Genomic DNA, 13,008 nt, shown 5'->3' with positions numbered 1-13,008 from the left:
CCCAGGCTTTTTTTTTTTTTTTTTAATGGAGTTTCTCTCTCTGTTGCCCAGGCTGGAGTGCAATGGCGCGATCTCAGCTCACTGCAATCTCCGCCTCCTGGGTTCAAGTGATTCCTGTCTCAGTCTCCCAAGTAGCTGGGATTATAGGCATCTGCCACCACACCTGGCTAATTTTTGTATTTTGAGTAGAGATGGGGTGTCACCACGTTGGACAGGCTGGTCTTGAACTCCTGACCTCAGGAGATCCATCTGCCTCGGCCTCCAAAAGTGCTGGGGTTACAGGTGTGAGCCACCGCGCCTGGCCAAACAGGGCTTTCATGGTCCATAAGACCAAAGCAAAAAGTGCCACCCCCAAAACTGGCCAGAAGTTATCCAGAAAGGAGAGCTTCCCAGGGTGACGTGCCCTGGGGAAGGAAGTGAGGGGAGTTTGCTGTCCCTCCCCTGGAACTATCTGAAAGGGCAGGAAGGACCCCACCTCCTTGGGTGGTATTGTCCTTTCAGGAAGAAAGGGAGGACTAGATGGCTTCTGAAAGATCCTTCCTGAGAAGGCTGTGGTTTCTGAACAGTTGGGCTTCATCTGTCTTCCTCCCTGGGTGTGGGTCCCCTAAAGGGGAAGTTTGCTCCAAAATCTGCAAACATAGCTGTATGAATCCAAAACTAAAATGCCTTGGGGTACAGTGTCATTGGTACCATCTGGTTAAAAATGACCAAAAGTGGTTTCTAATTTTTTTTTTTTTTTGAGATGGAGTCTCGCTCTGTCGCTCAGGCTGGAGTGCAATGGCACACTCTCGGCTCACTGCAGCCTCCACCGCCCAGTTCAAGCAATTCTCCTGCCTCAGACTCCCAAGTAGCTGGGATTACAGGCACACAGCACCATGCCCAGCCAATTTTTGTGTTTTTAGTAGAGTTGGGGTTTCACCATATTGGTCACGCTAGTCTCAAACTCCTGATCTTGTGATCTGCCTGCCTCGGCCTCCCAAAGTGCTGGGATTACAAATGTGAGCCACCACTAGTCAAACACCTGGTGTGGTTTCTAAGTTTTACAGGTCCCTGTGTTCTCAACAAATCCCAGGAAAATGAAAGTCACACTAACCTATAGCTAATTATCCCACCTGGCAGCTAACTGCATAGCCCTTCCTCCTACCTAAGTTTGAAATTCCTTCCACCCTACCAAAGGTATGGCTGTGAGGGTTCAGTGGGGTGACTGGGTCACCCTGAGCTTTTGCCAGCCTAGGTTGCCAACGTTCCTCTATTTATAGGGTCTCTATGGAAACGGGGCCAGCATTAGAGAACTAATCACTGTAAAAACCCACAGAGTTCTACTCTCAGGATCCAAAATGGATTGGAGAAGTCTCCAATTGCCCTTAAGAAGCTCTGAATGGGGAGCCTAAGTGGGAGCAGGAGAGGAACCATGACCCCAGGTTTGGTGCTGATGTTCATAATGGTATATAGTAAGCAGCTACAACTGTTGAGGCCACTTGGGGTTTCTACTGGAAACCCAGTGATGAAAGATTTTTGGAATCATTTATTTCTTCCCCTGCCTCACAGCTGACATTAAAAAAAAAAAAAAAAAAAAAAAAACTCAACTCACAGGCAAATAATTCCTCCATTCTCAATTTTATTTTGATACCTCTTTCCTTTATTGCTTAGAGAATTCTGCCTGGGGCCAAAGCAAGTGGAGAAAGGTCACCTCATCCACCATGTCTTTAGGCAGAACTGACTCAGCACACACCGGCATAGAAGACTTTTATTAATGTTCCCAGCATGGTGTGCCCTCTCTCTGCCTCTCTGCATCCTACCCATCCTTCGCCACCTCACCACTCCATAAAGCCCTCTCTGATCACACCAGTCTGCAGCGATCTCGCTCTGCCCTGAACACATAAGCGCTCATTATCTGCACCACTCATTTTACAATTAATCGTGTACTGCCTTGTGACATCGCTTCTGGTGCTCTCTCCAACTGTTATCTAACTTCTCACCTGCTGATGGACAGAACCCTTGATGAGAATATGCGTGACTGGACAGCAGGAGCTCCGGCGCCTACATCTTTATGTCCCTAACATTACCTGGCAGAGGCTTCAACACAAACATGGAGACTGCTATGCAAATTATTTGTTCATTTATTTTCTGAGCAGACATTACCCAAGTCTCTACAAACCCATCTTACAAAGGTGATTTTAATCCTTAGATAACAACCTTTTCTAAAGACATAACCTTTCACAAAGATTTAAAACGCTCCAACAGACTTTTCTTGTGTCTAACTCAGATTCCTTCTGCTACCTCTCCTCACTCTATTGTCTTCGTAACTGCCAAGACTGAGTTGGCTTGGAAGGAGATGAACACAGACCAAGGAGTCAGAATGCCTGTGATGTCTTCGCAAATGGATTAGGAGGGCTCAGGGAGGGCTCAGGTGGGGGGCTCATGTCCTTATAGCCAGCTTTCCCTGGTGGACATCAACAGTTAACCTAGCTGGCATAAGAAAGCATTTAGTCATTTAGTTTGAAAAGTCAAATAACTGTTTTTCTTTTTCTTTTTTTTTTGAGAGTCTTACTCTGTCACCCAGGCTGCTGGAGTGCAGTGGCGCAATCTCAGTTCACTGCAACCTCTACCTCCTGGGTTCAAGCGATTCTCCTGCCTCAGCCTCCCAAGTGCTGGGACTACAGTGCTCACCACCATGCCTGACTAATTTTTTGTATTTTTAGTAGAGATGGAGTCCCACCATGCTGGCCAGGCTGGTCTCGAACTTCTGACCTCGTGATCCTCCCAAAGTGCTGAGATTACAGGCATGAGTCACCACGTCCAGCCAAATAATTGCTTTTCTAGCACAATCACAAACATACCTGCTATCCGCCAACAGCTTTGCCCTAACTTCTTACACCAAGAGAGACGTAAGTGTTTAGCTGACAAAGGCGGACCCTGGCCAGCTATGGCCTCATTCTGAAAATGTACCACGCTAGTAGTCTATGGAGATTTCAAAGGCAGATGCCATTTCTTAAGAGAGAGATGAAAACAGAAATGAGTTCTGAGTTGGCCTTTAAGACCACCACTGAGAAGCTGCCTGAGTCCTTTTCCCCAGCTCCTGATAACCCCTACTCTTAAAACTTCGACATAAAATTCAGATCCTATCAGATGTTTCAACTCCTTGTTGAAGATTCTTGTTAATGGGATTGGCAGTGAAGACACAATTAGATACACAAAAAGAAGCACATTCTGTAAATACTGAGCCTGCAAGACAGTTCCCACTAGAACAACTAGGGCAGCTGGGAATTAATCTAGAACTCAATGTGTGCCAGGAGAACAGGGAGCTCCATTTGCCACATGCTTTCCCATTGTCACCAGTTCCTCCAGAGCCCACATATTAAGCTGCTTTGAATATTACTAAAGGCCGGAGGGGGTGGGTGTGGGGCAATCCTGGCCTTTCCAACCCTCTGCCTGTCTCACATAAGGTACAAGCCGGACAAAACAGGTAACCAGCATTCGGACTACCCTCCATGTTCCTGATCATTCTAGTGAAACAGGGCAATCATCCTAAAAAAGCCCTGGCTATCTCCCTTCCCCCATTTAGAAAGTCCCTTTGCTCTTGTTTGGTAATTAATATTCCACCCCTTCTTTAAAATCTTGCTCTAGGCCAGCACAGTGGCTCACACCAGTAATCCCAGCACTCTTTGAGGCCAAAGAGGGTGGATCACCCGAGGTGAAACCCCATCTCTACTCAAAATACAAAATTAGCCTGGCATGGTGGCAGACGCCTATAGTCCCAGCTACTCAGGAAACTGAGACAGGAAAATCGCTTGAACCTGGGAGGCAGAGGCTGCAGTGAGCAGAGATCATGCCACTTTACTCCAGCCTGAGCAAGACAGAATGAGATTCCATCTCAAAAAAAAAAAAAAAGGCTAGATCTTACTTTTAACCCTACACTGGCATAAACCCTAACACCTTCCCTGATTAACACTCGTAAGTTTCATTTTTTTTTTTTTTTTTTGAGACGGAGTTTCGCTCTTGTTACCCAGGCTGGAGTGCAATGGCACGATCTCGGCTCACCGCAACCTCCGCCTCCCGGGTTCAGGCAATTCTCCTGCCTCAGCCTCCTGAGTCGCTGGGATTACAGGCATGTACCTCCATGCCCAGCTGATTTTTTGTATTTTTAGTAGAGACGGGGTTTCACCATGTTGACCAGGATGGTCTCGATCTCTTGACCTCGTGATCCACCCGCCTCGGCCTCCCACAGTGCTGGGATTACAGGCTTGAGCCACCGCGCCCGGCCTACACTCGTAAGTTTCTAATTGCACTGCAGGATGCTCTAAGCACCCTTAAACTTATGTGTATTTCCATGATGGTTTTCTTGCAAGTATTTCATCCTGTTTGACCTGGAAGCTCACCTGGAGGTGAGGCCAAATAACTAATTTCCCATTTCCTTGTTTTTAGGCATATCTCAATTCTACCTCCATTTATCGTAGGTGTCCAGCTCCCACATGAGATTGCAGGAATCTTCAAGACTTAACACATCTACTGGGGCCTCAAGATGCAGCAGGCCCCCAGAGAGCCATCCCAACCATCAGAAAGCTCCTAGAGAGCCCCAGAGAATGCACACATCTTCATCTCACCCACATTCTTATGAAGTAGCTTGTCTTTTCCTTCATTTAAAAAATAAGAAAACTCTCCACTCCCACTACTTCACTTCACTAGCCTTTAAAAAAAACAAAAACTGAGACTTACAAATTTTATCAAAACCCTGAGCCTTGAAAAAATATATATAAGAAACAAACAAAAGAACAGAAAACAAGCAGGGGCTTCTCGGGAATGTCAGTTTTTTTCTTGACTTGGGTAGACGAGGTGTCTGTTTTGCTTCTGTTATTTAAACTGCACACGTTTTCAGGCATTTTTATATTCACGTTTCACAATTTAATTCAGCAGCATCTTTCCTGCCGAAGGTGATCAGTATCTGCTGACTGCATAAACCCTTCTCTAGTGGGCTGTAGGCAGGAGCGCTAAAGGAACACAGGCCACTCATGGCGTGGGGAGGAAGCTGCCTGTGACCACCAGGAAAGGCGGAGATCCAGCAGGGAGAACCACGCAGGACTCAGTTGTGACTTTCTCTCAGATATCTGGCTGTGAATTGTTTTTCCTGCTCTTCAGTAAGTAGGCAGGAAGACCAGTGTATGGTGTGATTTGAACACGAGCTGGGACCCAAATGAGTCTTGGGTCAAAAGTGCTTCAGACCAGGAGGAGAATGATGGAATTTGGAGCTCCCCCTTTTTCTTCAGGGAAAGATACTAATACTGCTCAGAAATCTCTGGGGAAATTACTTAAAGGGGCTTTTGTGAGAGGAAAGAGAACCTCAGGGAAAGTCCAGGGGAAGGCTGATGGCCAACATTCCCAGACGTTTCCTTTCAGGAAAGGCTCAGTTCTTCCCGATGCACAAGGGGTGAGAGAGGTGGGGAGGTTGGTAATTTCCTCTGCTGCCTTCAGGCTTCCATCACATATCAGGATAGAACCAGCTCACTCTTATGCTTGGCTACTCATCCTAGGCCTCAGAAGTATCTACCACACGTTGTGGGTTTTTTGTTTTTTGAGACAGGGTCTTGCTCTGTAGCCTAGGCTGGAGTGCAGTGGCATGATCACGGCTCACTGCAGATTCAACCTCCTGGACTCAGGCGATCTTCCCACCTCAGCCTCCCAAGTAGCTGGGACTACAGGTGTGTGCCACCGCACTTGGCTAATTTTGATTAAACACAGGATTTTACCATGTTGGCCAGGCTGGTCTCGAACTCCTGGCCTCAAGTGATCCACCCACCTCAGCCTCCCAAAGTGCTGGGATCACTGGCATGAGCCACCCACCGCTCCCAGCCCATATGCTGTATTTTCAACAGGAATGCGTGCTCCCTGTCTGCAGTATTCCCCTAAGCTCCCCATCTCCTCCCATATGCAATGGAACTGGGTTTTCTCACTGTAGAATTCTGGTGTACTTTTGGTCAGCCAGCACTCTCTGTGGCTAGCAAACCCAGCATCTCCTCCCAACGAGCAGGTAATCTGTTAGCAGCACAAGACTGGACAATAAGGACAAATGAGGCCGGGCGCGGTGGCTCAAGCCTGTAATCCCAAAAAAAAAAAAAAAAAAAGAAAAAAAAAAAAGGACAAATGAATGGAGACATGAACTTGAGTAGTTCAACAGGAATCCAAGCTGCAAGTGGCTGAAGAATGTTACGCTCCTGTTGCAGGAGTGTCTACTGAGATTTTCCCCAAAGGTCCCGCAGGTGTACGGAACAGTTGAGAAGACCCTCAATATATCTGCATGAACCTCCTGTAAGGCAAAGTCCATTTTAGGTTATTTTTCTATTACAGTTTTAAAATTGCTGCTTAATTACTACTTTTTCTTTTTTCTTTTTTTTTTTTTTTGAGACAGAGTCTCACTCTGTCATCAGGCGCCAGGCTGGAGTGCAGTGGTGCGATTTCGGATCACCGCAATCTCCGTGTCCCGGGTTCAAGCAATTCTCCTGCCTCAGCCTCCCGAGTAGCTGGGACCACAGGCGCGTGCCACCACGCCCAGCTAATTTTTTTGTATTTTTAGTAGAGACGGGGTTTCACCATGTTGGCCAGGATGGTCTCGATCTCTTGACCTCGTGATCTGCCCACCTCAGAACTACTACTTTTCATTGGCCCTTCCCACCCTATAATCACAGATCCCAGGCTACCGTAGCAGAAATTTACAGTGCACAGTAGGATGGTCCACAGTGCTGAAGGACCAGAGGGCAACCACAGGAGCCTCTGAAATCTCTGGCTGTCACTAGTTAAACATCATTCAGATCTCTTTGGCAAAGATAAAAATTCCTCAGGCTGGGCGCAGTGGCTCACACCTGTAATCCTACCACTTTGGGAGGCCAAGGCGGGTGGATTGTCTGAGCTCAGGAGTTCAAGACCAGCCTGGGGAAAACAGTGAAACCCCATCTCTACTAAAAATACAAAAAATTAGCCAGGAATCATGGCAGGCACCTGTAGTCCCAGCTACTCAGGAGGCTGAGACAGGAGAATCGCTTAAACCCGGGAGGCAGAGGTTGCAGTAACCAGAGATTGCACCATTGCACTCCAGCCTGGGCGACAAAGTGAGATTACATCTCAAAAAAAAAAAAAAAAAAAAAATCTCTCCTCTTCTCCAACCTCTATTTTTTCCTCTCCTTTCTCAAGATTATTTCTTCCAATGCACTTAATTCATCACAGTGCCTGGAGCTGTCATGTGAAAACAGAAGTGGGACCAAGGGACCAAGAGTTCCCATCTCCAAAGTTTAAAATGAAAACAAAAGCAAACTAGAACTCCTTATCTGCCTTGACCAAACACAGGTATAGGGTAGGGGGCATTAAAAATTAAACACCCTTCTGTGGTACCACCATCAAATCTAAAACAAGTCAACTTCTACCCAGTTCCTGACCCAATAAGGGAATTTTTCCATCACTGGAAAACTGTGCCAGCATTGGAAAACAACTTTTCCAGCACTGGAAGGCAAGTCTGGAGGGGCGGGGCACCATGGCTCACACCTGTAATCCCAGCTTTTTGGGAGGCTGAGAAGGGAAGATCAGAGCCCAGGAGTTCGAGAACAGCCTAGGCAACATAGTGAGACCTTGTCTTTATAAAAGAGTTAAAAATTAGGCAGGCATGGTGGCGTGCTCCTGTAGTCCCAGCTACTTGGACACACTCCAATATTCCTAGTCCCTTTCCCCAGAAAAGTTGAGTGATTTGCCTGAGACCACACAGCAAATCAAATTGTGCAAGTCCCCAAGTCATCTGGTTGGAAGTCCCTTGCGCCCTGTAGTAAACATGTTGTGATGAAGCAGACAGAGATAAACAGGAAAAGCCCTGCTTGTTTCCCTGTGCTCCCACAAGCAGGCTGCAGCTGGGCTTTCTGCTCCTTGCTGGGTCCATATTGCTGTGTTCAGTAGTATGTTTTCTCTGGGGGGTAAGGGGGAGCCTCCTTTTCTTGCACCTGATTTCAATTCTGGTTGAGGGAAGTTCAGCAGTTAATATCAGTGTACAGTTTACTACAGTTACTACATCTGCCCCTGACCAGAATGAGGGCCTCACTAAACAAAAAAAAAAAAAAAAGGAAGAAAGAAAGATGACATAGGAGAGTAGAAATGAACAAGCTTAAGGCAATCCTGTCTACAGAGACACTGCAGCCCCTGTGCCACGACAAGCCCATCTTCCTTATGAAGGCAACTGGGGGAAATAAATGGAGAAAACAGTTTCCACTGCTGTTCTGAGCTGAAAAGTAGGGGAATTTCCAAAGCTGCCTCTCATAGACTTAGCTGAGGGTTTCATCTGGTCAAAGAATCAGGGTTTGTGCTGGCCAGACTCATCTGGACCGGCCCAGAATGGGGCTGCTGCAGAAGGCTAGCCTGCTCCCCACAACAGCATTAAAGGGACCCCTTCTCCCTCACCGTCTCACTTAAAACAGAAACTACAACTCCTGCCCACAAGGGATGGACTCGGGGGTGACAGCAGAGATAAACACCAAGGGCCTGACGAAAGCTCAAGCTTCCTGTGCAGAGAGAGCCTACCCCACAGAGATCCTCTAGACATAAGGCTAGCCATGAAGCTCTGAAAAGGACGGCAGCAGAACCAGAGGTCAGATTTGAATAATTACTGCAAAATTTTAAAAGCACACACAAGGACCTAGTTGTCCCCCTTTTCACTCCTCCCCAAGGCACACGGACAGGTAACATACACGGGTAAAAGCACACACTCACCTGCGCTCTGACTTCCTGACTCTGAGCCGCTCAGCCCAAACGAGGAATGTCATTGGCTTATTCTGGCGAGCTCCTTTGCGGCTGCTGCCATAGGATACAGGCTTTATTAAATGTAACGGAGTCCTTTCCGTTCCCCCAGCCCAGACCCCACACCTTCTCCGGAGAAAATAACTGTGAGGTATCAATCTCCAAGGCACCTAAGTTCCTTCCTTGGGCTGACATCTCGCTCAGCCCGACGGTGAGTTGGCTTAAGAAGCCTGAGCCTGCAGTCCCTGTGGCAGTTCCTGCAAAGGTGCATTATTTATCTCAGCTGCTGTTTTAATTGATAGAGATATATTCAACACAGCTCGCCAATTGTTTCCGCAACCTCAGGCCAGAAAATAAACAGCTCCATGTGAGCAGTTCTTTTGGCTTCTGGTTCTAGCTGCCGGCTCAGCATGTATGCAACTTGAACTGAGGCCCCAAACCAGCCCAAGCACTGCTCCACCACCTGTCAGTTCTCCACCCTGGGGGTTGGTTCAGCAGGCAGGCGGAGATCTCCAAGCACTATCTTAACCTCTGGCTCCACCTAACGGCAGGAAATCCACACACCCCCGTTCCCAGACCGGCAAACAGCTTCATCCAGGAAAGCGCTCAAAGATCCCAATGGGGCTGGGCGCGGTGGCTCACGCCAGTAATCCCAGCATTTTGGGAGGCTGAGGTGGGAGGATCACCTGAGGTCAGAAGTTCAAGAGCAGCCTGGCCAACATGGCAAAACCCCGTTTCTGCTAAAAATACAAAAATTAGTCGGGCGTGGTGGCGCGTGCCTGTAATCCCAGCTACTCGGGAGGCTGAGACAGGAGAATTGCTTGAACCCAGGAGGCGGAGGTCGCAGTGAGCCGAGATCACGCCACTGCACTCCAGCCTGGGCGACAGAGCAAGACTCTGTCTTTCCAAATTTAAAATAAATTAAAAAAAAAAAAGGCACCCAAAGATCCCAATGGGAAGAGACTTACTCAGCAAAGAAAACTAATGGTCACCTGCTTGGCCTCCCATGTTGCAATTTCTAACTCCTGCCATCCTACAGGAGGGAAAGTGATGTCCACTTTTTTGGTTAGCATCTTGGATTTCTCCAGCCCTTCGCGAATAGCACTTCACACACATTTTTCAAACAATCTCGGATGGGTGAGTCACTAAAACGTTTGCTGAATAATAGGGAACAAACACAGAGAACTGAAATGGAGCTGAAAGAGGCAGAAATGGTACCTGACGTCCTTCCTGGGGTGCCAGCCAAGCATCCGCTCATCCTCTCTGACCTTTGCCTGGCTTCCCCCCCTCACTTTTAACCTGTTAAAGCACTTCTGCGTGGGGTGGCGAGAGCTAAGTCGCGGGCTGGGCTTGCCGGGGGATGGTCTGCGCTCACCTTTAAATCAGGAGGCTTGCTTCGGGGACCTGGGTTGAGCGCCGCGGTAGCGCCGGCGTCCGAAGTTGGCCCGCCAGCAGAGTTAGCACCCGTGGTCTCCCCAGGCCGGAGGTCCGCGCCCGGCAGGTGGGAAGCGGCATCTTCCAGCCCAGCTCCATCCTCCTCGCCCTGTTGTTGCTGCAGCTCGTCCGATTTGCACCTCTTCATGATGTATGTGGGTCGGCAAGGGGAATCTGTCCTTCCAGCGAGCCGTCTTGGGGAAGACCGCACCCCCTCTTCTGCTCAGAAATGAGGCCTGGGGTCTAACTTATTAATAAGGAGGGGAGATGGCAGACCACAATTGCTTCAATTAAAAAAAAAAAAAATCTTAAAGGCCGGTGAAGGAGGGGCGAGAAGGTGAGCCTTGGTTACAGCTTGGAATAGTTCATTTCGACCTGGGGAGCGAAGGCAGGTCACAGTCGAGGCTGGGCAGCAAGAGTCCTTGGGCAGTCATTGCAGGAGGGAGGCGGGAGACAACCCCCGGCCCCCAAACTTTCTGCTTCAGGGCACGCGCAGGATGGAGAGGAGCTGGGCGGCACAGCGCATCCCTCCCGGTCGGCCGGGCTGCGGGGCGAGGCGGGGCGCGGGGCAGCCGGCCGGGCAGGTCCTAGTCGGCCGCCCTCGGCGCCGGCTGCGGCCCCCGGCCCTGCCACCGGCCCCCGCCCCGCATGGGCCGGCCGCGGAGCCCGCAGCGCGCCCGGCCCCTGCTCCGGCCCGCGCGCCCCGCTCCCCGCCCGCGGCGCTGCCTGCTGCAAAGCCGCGACCGCGGCCCGAGCCCGCGGCGAGCGCGCAACCTACCCCGCCCGGCTGCCTCCGCCCGGGAGCTGGAAGGCGAGGCTAGGAGGGAGTGACAGCGGCAACCGGCCAATGGGAAGCCCGTGGAGCTGAGGGGGCGTCGCGCGGCCACGTTTTTAGGGTTGGTTGCACCGTGCGATCCCCCAGGAGAGGGCTGGAGGGCGATGCTGCTGCGTTTTTGCATTGCGGAGAGCGGGCTGTCGCTCAGGGGCGGGGGTGGCGGGCGTGGGAGTCGCAGTTTCGGCGCCAGCTTGAGGGACCCTGCCAGGGAAGGCTCGCCCGGGATTTCCTCCACCCATTCGCTTTATTTGGCGAGAAGGGGCACAAGAGGGATGTTTATTATCACTGCTTTCTGGGGCTCTAACTTTGCACCTTATATACATAAGGGAGACACCTATCCCCTCTAAGATGCTTGGTCTGAGTCAAACCTGTGCCTACATTCAGAGCTGCAAATGGTAAGGGGAGAGGGTGTTCTCTCCTGATCGTCCGGTCCCCGGCTTTAAGTGCATATTTCTTAATGAGACTTTACTTGGCTTTATGCTCAGAAATTGGGAAGCATTTCATATAAAAACATAATAACGTGAGAGTTCCTTACAAACTGTGAAGCAGCTTTTAAATAAGAAAGGGTATTAATGGCAGGAGGTTGCTACATATAGAAGTGTCGAAAAGGAATGCTGTCTCTCTTTGCATAAATCTCAGCCAAACTGTGCTGAGTAATCTGGAAGCAGAAGAGAGCAAACGTTGGGGTTACCAAGATATGGAGAGTAGTAATAATAACAACCGCATCTGAGCGCCTGTTGTATGTCCTCAGGTGGACACAATGGCTTTTACTCATCTAGCAACCAGTGGTTCTCAAAATGTGGTCCTTGGACTACAGCATCAGCATCACCCGGGAACTTGATAGAAACGCAAATTCTTGGCCACCAGCCAGACCTACAGAATCAGAAGTAGTGAGCCAAGAAATCTGTTTTGACAAGCCCTCTAGGTAATTCTGACACACGCTACCCTTTGAGAACCACTGGCCTCGACAGTGAAGGGGCCACACGGTCTCTAAAGGATTTTACAGTTTACCAATCTCTTTCACACCCATCGTGCCATTCTAGCCTCACTTCAGTCTCACTAATCGGAGTCTCTTGACTCTCTGTTCTGTCATCTTCCCATTCCAACCACTCATTTTAATGTGTATCCTAGAAGAGACTAATTTGTTAAGAATTTACTTCAGCCAAGCAGCTACTTTCTAAACTAGGCAGCTCCACTTTTAGAAGATAGGAATTTAGGATGGGCTGGGAATATAGAACCACCCCCCACATCTACCACAAAGAATCAAGCATAATGTGGAAACACAAAGCTATAAGCCTTTATTTAGCATTTTCAATGGTGAGGGGATGGCAGGATGCCAGTGTAGACCGTGGGCAGGAGTAGACAGAACCGGTGGGGGCAGGTTCCCATGGTGCAGGGTTTCAAGCAGAGGAATATACTGCTCCCTGCCTGTCTTGGCCCAGATAAGTGCAGAGGCCCCAAAGACCCCGAGGAAAGTTTTGAGGGGCACGCGGTGGCCAGCAAATGGTGAGCATGCATTGACATATGTTCATGACCTGACTCGAAGCTGAAGGAAAGTGAAGGGATTTGGTTTAAGGAAGAGATTTGGTTTCATTCAAGGAAGCAGAGAGCATTATAATTATGAATTATACCTCATTTCTATACTAGATAAAAGTTGGTCTTAAGGTTGATTTGTATATTATCATATACATACAGCATGACAGCCAAATTTTCTACTTGTGGTCATATTTGCAACTTGTGATTCAGGTCAGCAAAAAAGTCTGTGCTGTGTTTAATTTCATAAAATCAGCTAATACTTTACATTCCATTTTGAAAAGGCAGCATAGCATAATGGTTAAGAGCTCAGGCTCTGTGGCCAGACTGGGGACAAATCCTAGCTCTGCTCTTCACTGCCCATGTGAGTAGGGACAGGTTATCTAACCTCTTCATGCCCCAGTTTCCCAGTTATTTGGAAGTAGGGATAAGGACAGTAC

The 13,008-nt window shown here is 48.9% G+C and overlaps 1 protein-coding gene across 3 annotated transcripts in view; it reads right to left on the bottom strand.

Moving 5' to 3' along the window:
• TMCC2 (transmembrane and coiled-coil domain family 2) overlaps positions 1 to 11,005 on the bottom strand; it is a 46,470-nt gene extending 35,465 nt beyond the window's left edge. Inside the window, exons 1-2 of one of the 3 annotated variants that reach the window (XM_032288950.1) lie at positions 10,142 to 10,276; positions 8,740 to 8,823 (exon numbers count right to left, since the gene is read on the bottom strand). Coding sequence is in view for 1 of the 3 variants with exons in the window: in XM_032288947.1 (XP_032144838.1) it covers positions 10,142 to 10,348 (207 nt within the window). In the remaining 2 variants the exon portion in view is untranslated. Of the gene's footprint in view, positions 1 to 8,739; positions 9,288 to 10,141 lie in introns of those variants that run through there. The other 2 variants (XM_032288947.1, XM_032288949.1) reach the window with 2 other exon arrangements.
• Positions 11,006 to 13,008: the final 2,003 nt, after the last annotated feature.

The sequence above is a fragment of the Sapajus apella genome, unplaced genomic scaffold, assembly GCF_009761245.1.
Source record: "Sapajus apella isolate SASKATOON/1434 unplaced genomic scaffold, GSC_monkey_1.0 scaffold22, whole genome shotgun sequence".
Classification (NCBI taxonomy): Eukaryota; Metazoa; Chordata; class Mammalia; order Primates; family Cebidae; genus Sapajus; species Sapajus apella.
The sequence above is the reverse complement of the archived record's forward strand: the minus strand, read 5'-3'. Positions and strand labels throughout refer to the sequence as shown.